Source organism: Pelophylax lessonae, assembly GCF_965119305.1.
Source record: "Pelophylax lessonae genome assembly, chromosome: 4".
Taxonomy (NCBI): Eukaryota; Metazoa; Chordata; class Amphibia; order Anura; family Ranidae; genus Pelophylax; species Pelophylax lessonae.
In genome coordinates, this window is record NC_138771.1 from 269,495,023 (window position 1) to 269,518,416 (window position 23,394).

Here is a 23,394-nt window from a genome sequence, read left to right on the forward strand (position 1 = left end):
ACTGTAGTGTGCCTAACCACCTCCATCCTGCCTCTACATAACCTGACCATCCATCTTCACCGTTCTCATCTCCTTTATATAGACTGCCCACACACCTTCAGGCTGACCATCTATCTTTATCCTGCCACTTTGTATATTGACCCCCCAAAATAATACCTTGCCACCCCTGTTTTAAAAGTCTAGCTCCGCCACTGGACAGGAGAAAAGGAAAGAAGCTCCAGCCTAGTGTAGTATCCCAAATAAAGTAATTTATTAAAAGGATTAAAAACACTCACAAGAGTAGAAGTTATATACGCTCATCTGTTAAATGATAAATAGACTCCATCCATCAACCGTCCTGCAGGAGTCCCGGGAAGCCACGCTAACCAGCGTGGAATGCACAGTGGTAGAGACGACACCAGGAGAGGAGGACCAGAAAATGGTAATAGCTTTTCAGCGACGTCACTACCGCTGTGCGTTCCACGTTGGTTAGCTTGGCTTCCTGGGACTGGTGCAGGCCCCGGATCTGGGCCCTTACCAACTCCAGCAGCGGAACCCGATTCCTGCAGGACAGATGATGGATGGATCCTTTTTATCATTTATCAGATGAGCTTGTAAAACTTCTACACTTGTAAGTGTTTTTATTCCTTATAAGGAATTCCTCTAGTTGGGATACTACACTTAGCTGGTGCTTCCTTCCTTTTCTCCTGTCCCTTAAGAAAGAGAATAAGTAGGACAATTGAGAAGTTTTTACCTACTATTGGCGGCTTTGCTTTCAGACATGTATCTTGAGGGAAGTGTAATTACAGAGAGAATGGGGTCCACCTACAGTATCTCACAAAAGTGAGTACACCCTTCACATTTTTGCAGATATTTTTGTATATCTTTTCATGTTTCAACACTGCAGAAATGACACTTTGCTACAATGTAAAGTAGTGAGTGTACAGCTTGTATAACAGTGTAAATTGCTGTCCCCTCAAAATAACTCAACACAACCATTAATGTCTAAACTGCCGGCAACAAAAGTGAGTACACCCCTAAGTGGAAATGTCTAAATTGGACACAATAAGCCATTTTCCCTCCCCGGTGTCATGTGACTTGTTAGTGTTACAAGGTCTCAGGTGTGAATGGGGAACAGGTGTGTTAAATTTGGTGTTATCGCTCGTTATGGCACTTCATGGTAAAGAACTCTCTGAGGATCTGAAAAAAATAATTGTTGCTCTACATTAAGATGGCCTAGGCTGTAAGAAGAGTGACAAGACCCTGAAACTGAGCTGCAGCATGGTGGCCAAGACCATATAGCGTTTCAACAGGACAGGTTCCACTCAGAACAGGCCTCGCCATGGTCAACCAAAGAAGTTGAGTGCACGTGCTCAGCGTCATATCCAGAGGTTGTCTTTGGGAAATAGAGTGCTGCCAGCATTGCTGCAGAGGTTGAAGGGGTAGGGGGGGGGGGGGTCAGCCTGTCAGTGCTCAGACCATACGCTGCACACTGCATCAAATTGGTCTGCATGGCTGTCGTCCCAGAAGGAAGCCTCTTCTAAAGATGATGCACAAGAAAGCCCTCAGTTTGCTGAAGACAAGCAGACTAAAGGCCCGTACACACGTACCGATCGATCGGCCGTCAAATGTCCACGACTGTCGTGTTTGTTGTTTGTCTGCTGAAAAGTGCTCAAAACTTGCCCAGGACTTTTGTCTGCTGACAGAAAATGACGTCAGAATGTTCGACGCACGTCCGCCGCTACAAAAGAGGAAGTGAGTGTTTGGCTGTGACCCTTCTGGGCATCTCGTGCTGATTTCGGTAGCATTTGTTTGGTTGATGACATTTCGCTATTTTCCGAGACATCGTTCGAGAATTCATTATGGCGACTGTGAATTCGACCGTTGCTGTGTTGGAGTTTTGGCTCTGAGACGACGTACGAGCAATAGGAAGAAGAAGCGGACCTCCTGGACGAAAAATTGGTTGCTTAACCGTGATCAATTTTCTCATATGTGCTTGCTGAGGGAGCTCCAGGAAAATAATCCTGATGACTTCAGGAATTATTTGAGGATGACGGATCCCATCTTTTACCATCTTCTTGCCCTGGTGTCCCCCTATATTCTGAAGCAGGATACTTTTATGCGGGTTGCAATTACTCCTGAGCAAAGGTTAATTGCGACTTTGAGGTATCTTGCAACAGGGAGAAGCCTGCAGGATCTGAAGTTCACCACAGGCATCTCCCCCCCAAGCACTTGGAGTCATCATCCCTGAGACCTGCTCTGCCATCATCAAGGTCTTGCAGAAGGACTATATCAAGGTATGTTTTATTTTTTACATTACATTACATGTATTAGTCGTTTCAACCGAATTATGATGTTTTTGAATGTACAGCAATTGACACAGGCCATTATTTTTGAACTACCCTCTGTCCGCATGCACATAGTAGTAAAGATGTAGATTATCTTACCCATTTGTAAAATTACCCACTAACCACCCCACTATTCTCTCCTATGTGTCCCTAAACGCATTGCGTGTTAACAGTATTTTGAATCTGTGTCATTTTATTACTTTCCCTCAAACAATTATTCCTTGGCTAATGTTTTAGTACCTAGTTTATGATTTATCTTAAATACATCAGTCCATCCATTCCCACCTATGATTGTGTATATTTATGTAATGATGTTAAAACCTTCACTGACCACAAGCCCTTATTGATGTATAAATGCATAGTTTTACTTACCCATCCCCCCACCCACATGCTAAATCTAAAAGTCAGCATATACCAAAGCTCTAGCTCAGAGGTCTTCAAACTATGGCCCTCCAGTTGTTCAGGAACTACAATTTCCATCATGCCTAGTCATGTCTGTGAATGTCAGAGAATTACAAGGCCTCATGGTATGTGTAGTTCTGCAACAGCTGGAGGGCCGTAGTTTGTAAATTTCAGCTCTAGCTTGTGAGTATAATGGGCCATACACACTATAAGATTGTCAGAACAATTTTTCCTTACGATTTACCAAAACCAGATAATATGAGGTCAAACAAACACTTTCAAATCCTATGCAATCTGGCAGGCCCTTGCACTACATAGAAAAGGTAAATCTGCAGGAAAAAGTCTTCAGAGAATCTTATAGTGTGTATGGCCCTTTACAATATAAGAACAATAGGAGGTGTAAAATAAATGTATGTAGATGTTACATCCCCAAATCCAAATGATTGCCTTCCTGTTGTTTATATATTGAAAAAGTTGCATAAGCATTTAACAGACAACTGTGTGTGTAATTAATAATGTGATGTGCTCAAGCACTAAATCTTTTTTTTTTTTTTTGCCCCACAGTTTCCTTCAAACGCAGAGCAATGGCTGGAGATTGCTGCTCAATTTCTGGAGAAGTGGAATTTTCCCAATTGTTGGGGTGCTATTGATGGGAAGCACGTCCGCATTGTCCCCCCTCCGAATTCCAGCACATTTTATTATAATTATAAAGGATTTTTTAGTATAGTCATGCTAGCCATAGTTAATGCAAACTATGAGTTTATTTATTTGGATATTGGCAAAAATGGCCGCAATTCGGATGGGGGAGTTATTGAGCAGACGGAGTTCGCTCGTCGTCTTCATAATGGCACTCTGAACCTGCCATCCAGGGAGCAAACCGTTGAGGGTATGAGCTTTGTTTTTATCACAGATGATGCTTTTGCGCTTGGGGAGCATCTCATGAAGCCCTACCCTCAGAGAAACCTCACCCCCAACCAAAGGATTTACAACTACCGGTTGTCCAGAGCTCGCAGAGTTGTGGAGAATGCCTTCGGGATAATGGCCTACCGGTTCCGGATATTCCTGACGTCCATACACCTGGCACTGTTCAAAGTGGATAACGTGGTCTTGTGTTGCTGCATTTTGCACAACTTCCTACGCAGGAATGCGCAAAATTATGTATTGCAGCAACTGGATACTGACCCTGCTATGCCAGGTACAAGTGGAGAGGCCCAAACTCGTGACCAAGTGGAGTCCATGACGTCAATCCAAGTTGGACGCTCAGGATTGGCATCACAGAGGGCCCGTCAGATCCGCCAGGAATATCTGGACTATTTCGTGGGGAGAGGAGCTGTGTCCTGGCAGCAATCACTGTCACACAGCCATTAATGTTCTAAACTAATTTACACACAAGATAAATTTCAGAGATATAAGATTTTTCTACACCTTAAACCAAAATTGCAATGATTCTGTATTGTGGATTCTAATCATTTGGGCACATATGCCAAACATAATTCTTTGGGTTAATCATGTGTTGTATATGTGTGACTTTGGAAGGGTTAATACATTCATCAGTGTGTTTCTTTACTGTAGTCTCTAACCAGCTGATCCAAAGTGATGATGGCCATGTGTTATTTTTTAGCCAGTGGTGTAAATACAAGGGCCTTCTGCACCCCATAACATTTCCACAAACCCTCTCACATTGAGAACTAGGTCACACCCAAGGTTCATCTAATGTCACCTTACATTGGTGGTCATTGTCCAGAAGGTGCCCATACTATATATTTCATATGATACATTAGGGTATTAACAACGTACCTACACCTGTTATGTTGTGTTCATTTATGACATCCTTCTCACTGCCCACCAATGTTAGGATATGTCAGTGTTATGTGAAACTTGATCATTGTTCATCTCAAAGTGTTATATATAGGTAATGGAAAGTGAACTAGACCAAAGAACCAGCAATACACTATAGATTACACTGATCTCCCTACACTGATTGCTACTGGCAATATCAATGCCATATTGAATCCTATGACTGCTAGTACCTTGAGTGTTGAGTCACACTTATGCGATGCGGGAAGTCTGCGACTTTGCAGCCTTCCTACATCGCATAAGGGTGACCCGCCACTTACTTTTTGCACACGATTGTATTCCACAAGTGTGAAGCACTGTGCGATCCAATCCAGATACATCAGAAATAAAGGGTCATGTGCGACTTGTGTGCGTGTTCAGTGCAAATGTAGCCATACAAAGTGTATGTCTCAATTCACACTGCACATCTGATGGCATGTAATATCGTAGCGCACTGCTCCTTTATTACATGCGATCAGATGTTCAGGCCAAAATCAGCTATACAGTTTGTATGGCTCAATTCGCACTGCACTCGCACAAAAGTCGCACATGATGCATTTATTCAGCCGCATCAGGATAGGATCGCACAGTCGTTCACACTTGTGTGATCCGATCCTGTGTGAAATGTCAGATTGCACTGTGATATGCATTAAAACTGGGGGGATCTTTAACATTTCATTGACACCTCCAGCAACTCGCATATGGCAGTGTCCAAAATGCTTTCATCAACATGTAAATATGTGAATAGGACAGCCATCATACATTTAGTGCTTCTTTACACAGCTTTAGACCTGGACCTCCCAACAAAAGTCAAATAAAGAATTGAACACACATTGTTGAATGTAAAAATGTTTTAGTTAGAAACATTCACAGGGTTAGGGTTAGGGTGTTCTAAAGTGTTTTTCCCAAATGTGGATACACTCTTAACATCTGAGTGTCATCAAAATATCATAAAAGATTACAAAACATTTGTAATATCAGGAACCAATACAAACATTAAAAACGTTGATAACATTTTTTTTTAAATTTGGAAAGCATGTCCACAAAATCACGCATTTTGGATTGCAATGCCGTTGCTGTTTCCTTTATTTGCTCTAGGTCTGAGCAACATTGTAGAGCCTCACGGGTTAATTTGGCCAAAGTGCAACTATGTAAATCATGATCTGTAAAAAAAAAATACAACTGAGTCAATGTGAATCACCTACATGAGGTCATAATAGAGAAACATTTGGTGTCCAGGTTATCTTAAATTACTCTTGAGTTAATACCTACCCTGTTCTTATGCTCTTTTGCCCTAGGCTCTTCTTCTTCCTCCTTTCCTCCTCTGATCCTGTTGCTGATGATTCTGCCGGTCTCCTGAGCTTACTATATATTCATTAGGGGTGTGAACGCATGATGACGTCATTGTGAGGGCATGGTCGTAATGTATATATATTAAGCTGCACAGACCAGAGACGGGCAGAATGCACGGCAACAGCATCAGATGAGGACAGGAGGAAGAAAAAGAGCCTAGGGCAAAAGAGCAGACAACATAAGAGCAGAAGATTGGACAGCAGAAGAGTGGAGAGGAGAAGATCCAAAGAGCAGAGTGGAGAAGACCGGATGAAGATATTTAAGAACATTTCATAAACGTCTCCTGTCGTTATTCACATACACTTCCATTTATGTGGTTAATGTGTAGGGGTACTATGTACCCCATACACATTCACATAGGGATTGGGGTCTGGGATCTGGGGGCCACCCTTTGTTAAAGGTTGCTTCCAAAGTCCTAGGAACCCCCTGGCCGCATGACCCCCCAAAACCACCAGACAGGGTTGTGGGGATGAGGCCCTTGTCCTCCTCAACATGGGAGCAAGGTGCTTTTGGGTGTGGGGTGCAGAGCCCCCCCTGGCCCAAAGCAACAAACCCCCCCCATGTTGAGGGCATGTGTCCTGCTGTGGTCCAGGGGGTGTTTGGTCCGCTTGCTCGTCCCCTTTCCTGGCCTGACAGGCTGCATGCTTGGATAAGGGTCTGGTATGGGTTTTGGGGGTAACCCACGCTGTCTTTTTGTTGTGGGCCTACCCTCAAACTCAATACCACACACAAAAGGCCTGGTTGTGAACTTGGGGGGGACACCCACGGTGGGTTATTCAATTTTTCTGTGTAGTTCCCCCTCAATAATCTTTACAGCGCAAGTGGCCCCGCAAGTCAGAGCATCCTGATCCGACTTACGGTGCGACTTCCATTCAAATAAAGAGGCTCCCATAGGGAACTAGTGTTGACAATTGGAGGCTAAAAATAACACTGATAAAAATCATTATGAAAAAACCTACGTGGGCACACAATTGGCTCTCCGACACTTGGTCCAGGATCCTCCACATTTTTGGATGTGCCCGCAACGCTGCTTGCCAAGTTGCCAGGAGATCTGGGTTCTGACCTGGCTGGGGATGCCACATCCTCGCATGACGGAACATCTGCAATGTAAATTTGTAAGGGAATACAAGAATATAAGGTTAAACAATCATTGCAAATACACATATTTCTATGATCCCACTACCCAAAAATCTGTGCCTACCAACCTTCATGTTGCTCTGATGTCTGGTCACTTGTTGGCTCCACCAGGATTATTTCTGGAATAATGTCTTCATCTACATAATACAAAAAAGTTGCCATATCATAAAAGTCACAAGAGGTACATTTGTTAGGACATGGTGCCCTGCTTGATAGCTATTTTATGAACAAATATGAAGACATGTACATGGTTATCTACTAAAAATATGGTACATTAATGTTTGACTGTGCATAGGAACCAATTACCTTTTGTAGAATCTGTGCCACCATCTGGGCCCATGTCCTCATCTTCTTCCTTCACTGCAGATGGAGCTGCTAAACCTCTCCTCCTCCTTTCCCATTGTTTGGCCCGTAGTTTTCTTTTTTTCTCCTATTTAAAGGTTTGAATAATAGAATAATAATCTGTGATTAATATGAATGTTTGCAGAGAAGATTCGTGCAGGAAAGAACGTTCGTTGCAACACAATACATATATTTTTAACTATGGCTTCCTGACTTTTAATGTAATATACTAAAAAAACACCAATAGATCGATTTAATCACGACATGACAAATAAAATGAGTAATAGTACTTTTTATATAGACATTAGAATCTAGACATGTTAATACAACATACACAAAATTTAAATAAACACATTGCATGTTAAAAAAAAAAAAACGTACTTTTTTTCAGAATGCGATGGATTTGGGAAAGCTGATCCTGCTCACGGTGTTTGAGGTCGGACCATCGTTTTCGAATCTGATCTTTCGATCGCTCCACACCATATTTTTTGGTCAAACAGGCCACCACCTTATCCATGATGCGATCTTTCCTGGCATTGGGCCGATCGTAATTTGCCAACTTCCCATCATAATCCATTCTTTCTAAAATGGAGACCATCTCCACCATTTCCCCCTTGCTCATGGGTGTAGCCCTTGTTTTTCTGGTGGCCCAATCACTTCGGCCCACACTTGATGAACTCTGAGATTTTTCAGACATTTTTCTTTATAATGATTATTCCACTGCCTCAGGTGTGTGAGTGTCGCATGTAGGCCTGATCTTCGGCACGTACACACCCCTGCACAAGCCGGCCACTGGAGGAGGAGTTGACGCATGCGCTGTATTTAAAGGACGCCAGATCTTTCGGCCGACGATTCGCTAGCGGACATATCGTTGGTTGGAGCACGATCGATCTGCGAATCACGACTCTTCCCCACAAACAAAGGTACGACTAATGCCCTGTTTGCGGCAAGTCAAATCTGCTGAGTACAAGAATAAAAATCTTCGAAAACAGGCCTATGATCATTTAGTGGCCTTCTACAAGCCCGTCTATGCAGCGGCAAATCTAGAGTATATTAGGAAAAAAATTAACAGTATTCGCACTGCATACAGGCGAGAGGTGAAAAAAATGGAAGAGTCCACCCAGTCTGGAGCAGCTGCACAGAATGTACATGTACCACGGCTGTGGTATTTTGACAACCTGCGGTTCCTGGCAGACACGTTGGAATCCAGGCCATCAATTTCCACGCTGCCTTCTACTTCGGCAGAGGGCTCAGTGTCTGTCGATCCCAGCCAGGATGAAGATATCCTAGAGGGCAATTTGACTCAGGTATGGCATTTCACAATATATTGTCTGCTATAAATGTAATCATGTAACAAAATTATAAGCTAAACCATAATTGACACTTTATGTAAACGGGCATAGCAAGGGGTTGGCATGACAGGCAACCGCCAGGGCCGCAGGCCAAGGGGGGGGGGGTCGCAAAAACATTGGCATTGTTTTAGTGATTTTTTAAAAATCCACTTAGCCTGCACACCCCAGAACCCCCAGTTTGCAGGCGGATTCATGCAGGTGTAAAACATTGAGAGCTGCTTCATGCAGGTGTAAAACATTGAGAGCTGCTTCATGCAGGTGTAAAACATTGAGAGCAGCTGAGCCAACAGACCAGGAGACTGAGACTGCCTCTCAATGCATCCCCAGCACACCTCCGGTCTTACAAACACTGCTGCATCTCCAGCACACCTCCGGTCTTACAAACACTGCTGCATCCCCAGCACACCTCTTGTCCTAACAAACACTGCTGTAGCCTCAGCATTCCTCAGGCTCAACCTTTTTTAAACCAAACTAACAAACTAACAGCACCTGCAAATGATACATCCATCCTTGCTTCCATGTCTCTGGTCTCTCACTCTGGGTCAGCAAGGCAGGTGGCTTCCTTATTCCTGTTTCCCTGCAACGCTTCACCCTCAATGCCCTACATCAAGCCCTCTGCAAGTTCAGGCCCCTCTCTCTCTGCAACCCCCCTCCTCTCTCTCTCACACCCCCTCTTTCTCTCCCTCTCTCTATCTTTCACCCCTCTCTTTCTTGTTTTTCACACCTGAGACAATGATTGCCCACTAGAGAGCTCTACACTGGGCAAACAAGGGACAAATGAGAAACATTTAATGCCCTTTTAGATTTTTTTTGGGGGGGGTTACATTTTTACATTGATCTTGGGGGGGGGGGGGGTTGTTGCCAAATACAGCTCCTCAACAAGGGCACTGGAGACCCTAGATACGCCACTGTATGTAAAGTCTGCTATTTGTTCACAATAATATAACAAACATGCATTTTTATATACACTATAACATTCTAATCAATTGTTCATTTCATCAACAGGGAAGTATGACTGAGGAGGAGCAAGGTTGCAGCCAGGAGCCTGGGGAGCCCTTGGAACTCTTTCCAGCACCACCTCCTGCCAAACGGAGGCAAAAAAGAAAACATACCGAGGAAATAACAGACCAATTTATACATGAGGCCACCATAGCCCTACGTCGCAAACCGGAGGCAAATGAGGCCTTCGGGAACATGACGGGCCACATTTTAGGGCAGGTGGACCTCATGTAGCGGCACTATGCCCGAAAAATAATATTAGATGTGCTGCAAAAGGCGGAAAGGGGCTTCCTTACAGAGCACAGCCACGCATGCGAGGAGCACCCATGCCCTCCACCTCCACCTCCACAACAACCACCACCTCGCCAAATGCCACATGGCCAGTGGCAATATGGCCATCATGATCCAAACCTGCCCTCATAGCAGGCGGATTATAGTTATCAGCAATTATAATTTTTGTAACCCCCTATTATTTAGTTTACCCCTGTTTGTCATTTTCTAATTTAATTTAGTCCAAATGGACCTTTTTTATGTTTAGGTTTTAAATACGGAGAGTATTAATATTTTCTTTGTTTTTTTCTGAGTTCCAAAAATAAAGAAAATTGGAAATAAAAAATGGCCTATCTTAATTTGTTAACATGTTTAATATTGTACATAACCAGCAAAATATGTTTGATACATTAATTCATAAAAGAATAAAGGGACATATCAATAGTTAGATCTTTGCTGTCAAAATACAAAGATAATGGTGAAGAGTTAAAATTATTTAATTCTAAATTTTGATATAACAGATAGAATAGACAAACATTATCTTCATCATAACAGAACACATGCCTTTTTAGTAGAAAAGTATGGCATTATGAGCAACATCTTCCTTCTTCTCACATTTATCAAGATGAGCATGTGCTCCGCATTTCACATATTTTTTGGCCTGCCGCGAGCCGAAAGTTCTTTCTGGATAAAATGTTGAGTTTACTTGAGAAAATTCTTCCGGGACCTTATTTGGTTCTGATCATGCGTGTTGAGATTTGTAGCTGTGTGTCGGCCGAATTCTGTACTGACTGGCGAACAATCGACCGTTTTGGTGTCGGCCTACAAAAATTTTAATGCTTGCAAGACCGATTCTGTTCGGCCGAGAGTGCGCTGTCGGCTGTCGGAAGCATCATACTAACAAGCCTACAATCGGCAGATCGGTCGTGGGCCGAAGCTTTTCGGCCGACGATCGGTACGTGTGTACGGGCCTTTAGGATATGGATTACTGGAACCATGTCCTGTGGTTTGATGAGATCAAGATAAACATATTTGGTTCAGATGGTGTCAAGCATGTGTGGCCGTAATCAGGTGAGGAGTACAAAGACGTGTGTCTTGCCTCCAGTGAAGCATGGTGGTGGGAGTGTCATGGTCTGGGGCTGCATGAGTGCTGCCGGCACTGGGGAGCTATGAATTCCAACATGTACTGTGACATACTGAAGCAGGGCATGATTCCCTCTCTTCGGAGACTGGGCCGCAGGGCAGTATTCCAACATGATAATGACCCCAAACACACCTCCAAGACGGCCACTGCCTTGCTAAAGAAGCTGAGGGTAAAGGTAATGGACTGGCCAAGCATATCTTCAAACCTAAACCATCTTGAGCATCTGTGGGGCATCCTCAACTGGGAGGTGGAGGAGCGCAAGGTCTCTAACATCTACCAGCTCAGTGATGTCATCATAGAGAATTGGAAGAGGACTCCAGTGGCAACCTGTGAAGCTCTGGTGAACTCCATGCCCAAGAGGGTTAAGGCAGTGCTGGAAAATAATGGTGGCCACACAAAATATTGACACTTTGGGCCCAGTTTGGACATTTCCACTTAGGAGTGTACTCACTTTTGTTGCCAGCGGTTTAGACATTAATGGCTGTGTTGAGTTATTTTGAGGGGACAGCAAATTTACACTGTTATACAAGCTGTACACTCACTACTTTACATTGTAGCAAAGTGTAATTTCTTCGATGTTGTCACATGAAAAGATATAATAAAATATTTACAAAAATGTGAGGGGTGTACTCACTTTTGTGAGCTACAGTAGGAATTTAGATCTTGTTGTATCATAACTCCCATATATTTAATTGTATTTTCTGACTTTCAAGGGTACAGTAGGGACTGGGGGGAGCACCCTGGGAGAGAGTGGAAATAATATTGATTTGTCCCAGTTAATATGGATACTTAAATATGTACCAACATTTCTCAATGATCTGCAAGGCAGAGTCTTTAACCCCAATTTACAAACTGCTGTGGAGATGGCCATGGTTCAAGGTGGTTGGACCAGGTTTGTTCTGTAAACAAACTGGCTTGTGGGGGACAATTAATAAATGGTTTTGCTATAATTACAACCTAAATCATAGTGACTAGGTTGTTTACTGGTCTGTTGTTTTGAGATGATTTATTTTTTTATTGATACAGCTTATATTTGTTGTACATGTTTAAAATGGGAATACTAATAATAAAGAGGCAGCGACCATTTTAATCTCCACTACTGGTTTTTGATCTTCTCATTACTGTTTACACTCCCATGTAGTCCCACCGCACTCATGGGATTGTGACAGCACGACATGTTTAAAGTCCCTTTTTTTCCCTTTAAGTCAGCCTATTAGGTGGGAGGAGTTAGGTTTCAGTTAGGGCTTGGGATCAGCTGACTAAGGTCTGAGGTAAGGTCTCAGCTAACATTTGGAGAGTCTCCTGATCACTAGGAATCTTCCAGACGGTCGGGTCACCCGACCTTCTGCAATTTCTTGGAAGCAGTTAAAACCCTATGTAAACCAGCTCAGTCAAGCCCGCTCCGCCATTCCTCAAGACCTCCTGCTTGTGAGCTTCCCTCCCCCCTTCCTCATTTGTCGCGGTCTAGACATATATTATGGGATTTGGCCACCTTTTCTAAGAAAGAGGGACAGGTTATAAGTAATTGTCCTATTATTACAACCCGAGTCGTAGAGACTGGGTTGTTTACTGGTCTACTGTGTTGAGATTATTTATTATTCATTGATACAGCTTATATTTTTAGCGTATTGTTATGTTTAAACTTTAAATACCAATAATAAAGAGGCCGTGGCCATTTTAAGCTCCACTACTGGTTTTTGGTCTTTGTTTCATTGCTCATTTTAGTCTACAGTTCCATGGAAAACACTGCAAGTAAGCATTTAAAATATTTGATTTCTTTTGAGTCTTGTTACCTGCACTTTTTTAAGTTTGTGACAAGGACTCTTTGCGTCTGTGTATTAAAGTCAAAATCCACCATTTTCTGCACAAGGGGCTCTACTGTTAAGCTTGAGCTCCATATTCCTATTGCTTAATTAGTATGATCAAATAAACAAGAAACAAAATGAAACAGATGTATTAAGAACTTTACATTTTATTTTATAATAATCATACACAAAATGTACTGAAATTTATATAATATATTTTAAGCAATAAAACAAATATTCTTTAAAAAAAAGTATTTTCCCTTTAGCTGAGTTTTATCTCCAGTCCAGGTCAGTAGTGCAGGCCAGCAATTAAAGTGTTTCTTTTCTACCTTTGGCTCCAGGTTTCAGACTCTTTTTACCTCTAAGTAGAGAGTTCAGGAGGCCTTTCTCCAGACACTGCAAAGCACCATTATTCCTTTAAAGTCACTGATTACTTTGCATCTTTTTAATATTTGTATCCTATGTTTTGGCAGTTCCTCAATGACATCCACATTCTTCTACAATCATATCTTCGTGATGTTTCAGTACCACTTCTCCTTCCTCATACATCAGTATGGACAAAGGTTTCATCTTCACTGGGACACAGGAAGCACATTCAACTTTATCTGAATTGAATAGCTTCACCAAACTCTGTAAAACAAAAAAAAATTGATATATTTTATTTTTCAAATCTACCAGGAAAGGATGATGAACACATATTAAACAACCCACAAATTTAGCACAGTAACAATTGATATATTTAACTTTTCTCTAAAGTAGACACGTAAAACTGGTTGGGCTGGATGCATCCCAACTACTTCTTTCTTGTGGTCCTTAACCAATATGAGGATTTGAATTGAACATAGCAATATTTTGCAGTTAGGTGAATTACATTTTGGAAACCTACAAAAATCTGTTTTAAACTATACAAAATAAGTCTTTTTTAATCAGCATACATTTTTGAGTTTGACATGCCTGCCCTAAGGAGTAAAGCTAGCTGACATTCCACTAAGGATCCAAAAAGACCACTAAACCCATAAAAAAAAGTTACATGCATTATATAATATAAAACACACTACTTATTTTCTTCAGTTACCAACCAATTATTTATCCCTGCACTGCTGTCTGTCTAATGGTACCCATTATTAGGTAATACTGAATGGCACACAATATTAACAAATACTTGGAAAATGCAAAGACCGTTATCAGTGAAAAAAAAAATTACACTTACCATAATGTAGGCATGATTGGTTGGTTTGAAAGTCTCACTCAAGGGAATGGGACATGCTCCTTCACATCTAAAGGCATTGAATGTCTTTGGGTGGATAACTCTATTCCCCCACCCAAACTTCTCAAAGTCCACCATCATATCAACCCTCCTGCACAAGGGTTTTCCATTTACATCCTCCATGGTTCTGGATGGAAAGTTGCTCATTATGTTGCCGTGTTTTGCATTTCTGCTCTTCCTGTGCCGTTTGATATCTTGTTCGCTTATTAATTCTGGTGTCATCACGTATTTAGAAGACTCCACTGTTTGGATAAGGCTGTGATATCCATTGACATTAGCGGAAGGGTTGTCCTTGGTGAACACCATCAATACGACTTTGTCAGTAGATATGTCTCTGCAACTGTTCTCATTATCGTTCTGAAATGAACCACCATCCCTCATAAAGTCTTCATAATCTGAACTTTGATGAAGGTGGAGATAAGTATTCAAAATTTTGGTGAGGTTGAAGACTTTCCAGGAGCCACCTGCTGTTACAGAGGAATCAATGTGAAAGGACGTGAGAAACAGCCTCTTGAAACCTTGTTTGCTGTGGTAGATACGCAATGTCATATCTTGTGTTTTCTCTGAAGGAGGAAGTTGAATCCTTAACTCTGCCAGTCGAATCTCATTACTGCTTGAGAGAGAGGATAAGTCAAAGTACAGTGATCGATGGTTGTCCATCTTGGTGCATCCTGGTGAAAGAATCAACAAAATACACAAAATAAATATCATTCTAATTACAAAAGGCATGCATAGTTATTACACTAAATAAACATGTAGTGAAAATATATAATTATATTGTTATACAAAATACTACAAAAGATCCTTTAAAATGATATTTGACATTTAAAATAAATCTTTAGGTAGTAGGCAATGTGTGTGAAACTGCTAAGGCAAATTTGTCATATATGAGGCATATGAGGCATGTTTTAGGGAAGACTGAGCAACTACAAAAACACTTTTGCTTTTTAAATTAGTTATATTATGGTTAAATAATCAGCTATAAGAAATTAAATTGCTCCTAATTAAAATGCCTGACACAAAAATCAGGCATGGAAACTGTTCTATGCTTTTTTGTAGAAGATAATCTAGTATATCAAATGTGAAACTATCATTACATTTATGTAATAAAAATAGCGCATGTTGTATGAGTAAATATATTGATAACAGTTTTGTACTTACTTTTGACGGTAAGGCTTAGGACGGTGTCTGAATCTTGAAGAACGGAATGCTCCAGACTGGACAGACCTGTGTCGTTCCCCATAATGAGGGTCTGATAGAGCTGCATCATGAAAGTTGAGTACTTCATATTTTGAGAGTTTGGTTGTCCATCAAGACTGCTTGAAGTTCCTAATTCATGGTTAGATTGTTGAAGAGGAATTTTTCTTTGGTTTCTTTGCATAAAAGCTGGCAATCCCTGTACCAGGGAGATGGTTGTGAGGTAGAGGATGGTATTCAGCCAGGTCATTTCTTCTGAGATCTTCTGCACCTTTTCTTGATTTGTAATTTCTCAGGAGATGTTCCTCAGAAGATCTGCAAGACTGAAGTGAGGTCCTTAGGTTTCCCTCATTTTTATATGGTTGGATGAAAAGATTCCATGTTTACATCTATGACCTTTCATGTCATTGACCTCAACATCAAAGACTGTCAAGGTAGATGTCAGGTGTCAAGTCATCCTTTCATGTAAGTAACATATGCACAAACTTTTATGCTAACTATGTATGAGTTAACTATGCATGATTTAAATGAGGTGTAATAATCTTTTGATAGTATCAAGTAAACAGAAACTAAAATATATAAAAATACACAGGGAGCATACTCTTATATTACTTTAATATATCAACTAAAATTTTGTCAGTAAGTATTGACCAGTATTATATATATATATATATATATATATATATATATATATATATATATATATATATATAGTACATAGACATGTATTAGTCACATTATAATCTTGGAATTGTTAAATTAAGTATTTGTTTTTTGTAAAAGAAGAAATGTCATATTATATTATATATTTTAATTATTATATTATATTCTGTTTTCTTTAAATTGACTGGGGAAATATATTTTATGTTTGGTCGCATTTTCATTTTGAGTATATAAGGCCTTGCTTTTAATTGTTATATCCTGAAGTGTGTTAGCTTATTTAAAGCATATTACCTGCATATCACACTTAAAAATGTTATTTTATTTCAGATATCATAAAATATGAATATATAATTAGGGACTTAATGCTATTAGTTAATTTTTTTGCTAAGAATTATTTTATTTTAATTTATATGTCTGTTTTGTTGATATATATGGCAATGCATTGAAAATAATAATAATATAGGAATAATTGAATTATCACATACAATACTATTAGTAATACTTTAATTATCATTAAATACAACAAATAATATACAACAAATATACAACAAATGTTTGGCACATATTGCCAATTTATTGTATGGCTTATATTGTCTGGCATTTGATCTCCTAATTGACCACATGATATTTTTAAATATACAAGCCAGAATGTAACATTAAAAAAATTGGCAAATTCTCAGTGGCCGCATATTAATAGTAAAATATTAATAAATTACAATGTATATAGTTTTGTTTTTCTTCTTTTATTTTTTTATTTTTCATAGAGCATTAATAGTTAACTGCAGTAAAATATCATGAAAATCCACATTTTCTTTTATGATTTGACATAACATGGTGCCAAAAAAATCCCCTGCCATAATTTCTCACCAATAATTTATAAACAATTTCAATTAAAAAATGTACTTACATATGGTTAAAATAATCATATCCCATAAACTCAGTTTGTAAAGAGGAATAACTATTTAAGACATCATAATGAAGTACAATTAACTACTGATTAGCCCTAATAGCTTATTAGTCAACATGCAATACAAAAAGCCAGGGTATATGCAAATTTAGCATCAATTAATGTCCAATAATGACTTTATCATGAGAAATTTTAATTTGTTGCTCTTGGCCAACATGCTTTATAGATTATTATAGGTTTTTGTGTAACAATGTAAGAGAGAGAATCCATACAGAAAAAAAAATAATAAAATTCTAAAGTTGTGTTCTAATATTGAATTTGATTTAAGTTTCTTTCAAAATAATACATTGTTTAAAAGACATGATCAACATTTAAACATTGCTTGGTTATAAGAACTATTTATACAATTATAAATGTAATGCTGTAAATACTAAAGGCAAACCACCTATAGATATAGCAGAGACTTAAGTATTTAATGTCTCTTTGATCCTCTGTTGTTTTATGCAGTAATTGTATACACAACAATCAATTATGTCAATACACCAACATTTCACACCTTCCTTTAACACATAGTACACATGAAATGAAATAAGTGTGTTCATTTCCTTTTATGGAAAGATTAAAGGACTTATTTGTTTGACATTAAAGAACTGATCTACCCAACAATGAAACCTCAGGGTTAAAGTGAAACTATACAGTATTTTCAGTGAGGACATATTTTGCATTAACTTTGTTCACTTTAAATTAAAGTTAGGAGTGACTTTTACATTGTCAGATGTTTGCTATTTTTTATTATTATGCAAATGAGACTAGCCACTACAAAGTAGATTAGCTATTTCAGTCACTCAGCATACCTGCTCAACACATATTTAGAAAGGCTATCAGCAAAACAAATTATGTTTCATCAGTTAGGTAATAGATAGATAGGTATTATCTAGATAGGACTATATATATATATAATCTAATAATATAATAATAATAATAATATAATAATAATATATAGATAGATATATTATCATAGATAGGAATTCTGAGAAGTAGCAGCAAAGCATAAAGCAGGAAGCAGAGCCTTAGTGGAGTTGATTTTCAAAAACTGAAGAGTGCAAATTTTGGCACAGCTCTGTATGTTAGCCAATCAGCTTCTAACTGCAGCTTGTTCAATTGGGCTGTGATGAAAAAATCTGGAAGCTAATTGATTTCTATGCAGAGCTGCACCAGGTTTTGCACCCTCCAGTTTTTTGTAAATCAACCCCAGTATGTCATGAGCAAATATTGCTGCTCCCATGTACATATAAAATGACAAATCATACATATAAACATGGTAAACAATAAATTGCTTATATTATTTACATCATGTTGATCTTGTTTTAGGTTCCATGGACGTTAGGAGGAGAAAAAAAAGGCCAGAACCTAGAAAAAGGGGCATACAAAATGCTCATAGTAGCTCATATTGCCAAGAGTTTAGAAGAGCTTAGGAAAGTTTATGGGCATTTGCTTTTATAGGAGTTTTTCCCATAGCATTCCCCTCTGCTCATTTTTGAATGTACACTTGAAAATTCCAAACACTTTTAAATACCGATTATGTGCGTTCATGAGCGTTTAGTGTTTTTTTTTTATTCTGAATTTTAAAAATGCACTTGTGATGGGTTTTTTTTTGCCTCTTAGCTCTCATCTTGAAATATGCCTCTAAAAGCCCATGTGCATGGACGCATGGCATAAAACTAGGATGCTTCTATAGGCAGGAGAAAAAACCCTCAAAACTCCAGTAGAAGCAGCATTTTTTAAGCCTAGTGTGCATGGACCTTTATATAAGCATGTGTACTGTAACTTACACACAGCCCCCAACCAAATTCTTCTGTACTTTTTCTTCCACAGTTGAAATTATTTTTGATCTGGTGTATAGACCTCTATGTAAATGTATTATGCATTTACACCCTGTTATCAGGTGTATGTCACACAATATAGTTAGGCTTATAGGATGGTAGGTTAAACACATAACTCCTCATCACATCAATATGGAGTTTAGAGCCCAACATTGATTATTGTCTGCATACATATAGTTCATAAATCACTTTGCATTGTACAAAACAAGTATAAGTGTACCAGCAGATTGGTCTGCTGCACCGTGTTTGCATAGAGCTGAAGCCAAATCCTGGAAAAAGTGTTCCAACGTTTGTCTTTGGGACTCTGGGATGGTGTTGAGATCCTGAAACATTCACAGTCTATCAATGCAACAATGCAACATTTGAAGTTTGGACTGACCTGGAGAAGTATTGTCTATACTGAGACTATAGATATATAATTTAAACAGTTTGCTCTATACTGAGATTATAGAGACACTGTTGTAACACTCAGAACTTGGTACAAATTCCACATGAAGCCTATGAAGCACAGACCAACTTGAAGCAACATTTTCTATAATGATACAATGGAAATATTGTTTTAGCCTTTTCTTGGCCCACATGTCCCACATGCAGTTTATAAATAGGGATGGGAACGGTTCCTGGGTCCGGTCACAGGGTGTTTGTAAAACCCATCATAAACTTTGAAAATTGCAAACTTATATACAAACCCCATTGAAGTCTATTGAAATTAATTTCTGACCATTTTCATAACTAATAGAAAAGAGATTGTCAAAGGGCATGTACCAATCCAAAAAATATGGTTCTCTTTTTCATGCAACTTCAAGGGTTACATAGAAAAACAGCAATCATTTCAGTTACACCCTTGGAAGATGCTTTTAAGCTGTACACTGTGTTATGGAACATTAGGATTCTCATAAGCTGCTTCAATTACATCATATTTGGTTATCACATATTTTGCATGTGTGATTGTTTCTTTACTGTTACATTATTTCCTGAATTATATACAGCAACAGCATCCCAATCTAAATACATTATTTTACAGCTTGAAAAGTAATAGTATAGTTTGTAAGTTTTTTTTCACAGTACCACACTGTACTGTCTAAAACAGGGATTCCCAAACTACGGCCCTGCAGTTGTTCAGGAACTACAATTCCCATCGTGCCTAGTCATTTATGTTAATGTCAGAGTTTTACAATGCCTCCTGGGATGTGTAGTTCTGCAACAGCTGCAGGGACGTAGTTTGGGAATCCCTGGTCTAAAACATTTACCAAAATGTGAAAAGCACAGCCCCACATTCAACAAGTTCCCTCCCATGTCTATATTCCTAACTATTTCCAAAATATTTAAAATATAGATTTTAGGTATGTATTTGTTAGAAATAAGCTAGTGTTTGTACACACCAGAAGCGGACCCATTACATGTCTTGACCCTGGGTAGTAAAAGGCCTATTTCAGCTATCTAGCAGCTTGACTAGACTGCAGTTTAACCACTTAAGCCCCAGAAGATTTTACACCCTTCCTGACCAGGCCCTATTTTGCGATTCGGCACTGCGTGAATTTAACGGACAATTGCGCGGTCGTGCAACGCTGTACCTAAACAAATTTGACGTCCTTTTTTTCCCACAAACAGAGCTTTCTTTTGGTGGTATTTGATCACCTGTGCGATTTTTTGATCATGCGCTATAAACAAAAAAAAAAGCGTACATTTTGAAAAAATAACAATATTTTTCACATTTTTTATATGAAATTCCCCCAAAAAAATTAAAAATCTAAATTTTTTAAAATTTTTGGCCAATTTGATTTCTGCTACATATGTTTGGTAAAAAAAATCACAATAAGCGTATTTTGATTGGTTTGCGCAAAAGTTATTGCGTTTACTAACTACGGAAAAGATCTTTGTCATTTTTGTTGTTTTTTTTTTTAACGAGTAATGGCGGCGATCTGCGTTTTTTTTTTGCGGGTTTGCGGCAGGAAGATCGGACCCTTGACTGACAATTATTGCTACAGTATACATATGCACTGTTACTGTAAAAATGACACTGGCAGAGAAGGGTTTAACTTTATTGGAGAGGGAGGGGTTAAGTGTGTCCCTAGGGGCGTGTTTCTAACTGTGCAGGGATGTGGCTGTGTGTGTAACAGCAGAGATCAACGGTCCTAGCAGGACCGTTTGATCTCTGCTGTTACACAAGGGAGAGTGACAGGCGGCTTTGTTTACATTAGCCGCCTGCCTTTCTCCCTCTGTAACTGACGATCGCGAGTGACCGGCGGACATCGTGTCCGGGTCCGCTGGTCACTCGCGCGGAGGTGTCCGTGAACGAGCGGGGGCAGGAGCGCATCTCCGGCGGCGCGCACTCGCCCCCTATTGGCTCACAGGCTAGTGACGTACCGGTACGTCACTTTGCCTGTACGGGGCTGACCGCCGCAGTATATGTACTTGCGGTGGTCGGCAAGTGGTTAAGCAAGAGAGATGAAGCAGGTTTTAGAAATAAAAATTAGAGTAATAGATCACATGCAATAGCTGGAAACATTGTACAGTTGTTGAAATTGTGCAGTATGTATATAGCTTTATTAGACTGCAAAATAAGAAGGCAAGGCAAGTTTAACCAAGGAATAAAAACTAGAGTTTATTATTTCACAGACAGTACCCAGAAATATTGTACTGTTAATACACATTATTTAACAAGATTTTTTAGATCACAATTTAAGGCCCCACACCTGTGAATGGGGGTGACTGCGATTACCTATAGGAAACCCACGCAAATAGCTGTGGGGGGGGGGGGAGGGAAGCCCCATTCAAAGAAACGGGCTATTCATGGCCATTTGCATGGAACCGGTTAACTGGCCCTGGATGCAGTCTGCATCTGGGGCTGATTATCAACACATAATCGCTGCATAACTCATCAAATGGGAATGACCGTGAATAGCTGTGGGTGCTATCAGACTCTCATTGGTTTGAATGGGGCTTCTTGCCCGTAGATTCTCACAGGAAACCCAGCTGAGTTTCTAACGGGTATTTGCAGTTGGCCACATTCACAAATATGTGAGGATGTTGTTCTTTCGTGCACTTAAGTGTACGTTTATGAAACTGTGAATTTTTTTCTCAGTTCACTTCTCGGTAGTTCTCCGAGGAAAATTATCTCCTCTGGCACCCTGTTTATGAAGCTGAGAACTTCAGTTCTCATAGGGAGATCAGAGTAGAATTGTTTCCTCTGAGAATGTCTGAGATCTGTGTAGAAGTGAATGGGCCGCCTGTAATGTTGTGAGACAAAGCGAGATTACAGTACGAGAAAATCACTGGTGCCAATTTATTAAGCAGTGATAGATTATCACTGCTGAGTACACGTGAATTTGACCCCCACCTAATGTTAATAAAATAAATAGTCCCCCTACATAAATATATATATATATATATATATATATATATATATATATATATATATATATATATACAGTATATATATATACTGTACACACACACATACATTATATATATATATATATATACACACACTAAATATATATATATATATATACATGTATGTGTATATGTTGGGGGGTCTGATCGAGGAAGAAGGATGTCAATAATCTTCCTTCTTCCCCCTCAGTTCTCCCCCAATTCGGTCTTCTCTCCCCGATTCACCACCTCCAGGCTGGAGAATCTGGGAGTGTGAATTCTGGCACAGATCAGCAGGGAAGTGCGGAGATCGCACCTCTATAAACTGACCGTTTCTGTGTCAGTCAATGACAGATTCTCTGTGTTTGCGGAGATGATCAGCCCCGATCATCTCTGGTTCATAAACCGATAATGATCTGAGATGAGCTGCGATCAGCAGGATCGCTGCTCATCTCAGATTCATAAACGGACACCTTAATGTGGTGATTTTGTGCAATATACTGTATTGCACGAGGCTGCGGTGCTGTGCTGCAAACAAAGGACAGCTTTGTCTGTGCCAAGCATAGGTTTATGCTGCTGACCCCAAAATAAAAAAAAAAAGACCCTGGCAAAATTAAATTAAAACAAAATATATCTACCCCAAACAAAATAAACTTTAAAAATTAAAACCTAACCCTATATACATATATTTTAGCTGAAAGTAAAAGGTAATTTAAAAACATGAATTAAAAACAATAACACTTAAAAAAAGGAGGTACAGTAATATATAGTTGACCATGCTACAATTTGTCGTAATGTAGAAAAATGGCCACGCGTCACAACTGGCCATGATTTGAAAGTCCATATTATATATTGTTATAGAAGCTGAAACCACACATTAACTAAAATTTGGCAGGTTCAGCAGGGACCAGCTGAATGTTGATCCGATCCATGTATGAGCAGAGTCGCCCTGTCGGATTTTTGCCTTCGGATCAGTTAAAGTTAGTGGGGCTGATCAGCGTATTTTGACAGCGTCTCCCAGCCCCACTTATTTAAGTGCTCCTAAAAAAAAGAACTTTATTTGCTACAAGGGTACAGGTACAAAGTAAATCCTGACCTGTATCCACTATGAAGCCTTCATCATGCTTTAATGAAC

General features: G+C 39.5%; 1 protein-coding gene across 1 annotated transcript; it reads right to left on the reverse strand.

Moving 5' to 3' along the window:
• Positions 1 to 13,444: 13,444 nt before the first annotated feature.
• Positions 13,445 to 15,731, reverse strand: LOC309552604 (nodal homolog 2-A-like; the record flags this gene model as incomplete). Its single annotated transcript, XM_082253547.1, has 3 exons — positions 15,396 to 15,731; positions 14,178 to 14,905; positions 13,445 to 13,597 (listed from the first exon to the last, which is right to left on the reverse strand). Exons 1-3 carry the CDS (start codon positions 15,679 to 15,681, stop codon positions 13,445 to 13,447), a joined length of 1,167 nt encoding a protein of 388 aa, XP_082109673.1. The 5' UTR covers positions 15,682 to 15,731.
• Between the last annotated feature and the right edge of the window lie 7,663 nt (positions 15,732 to 23,394).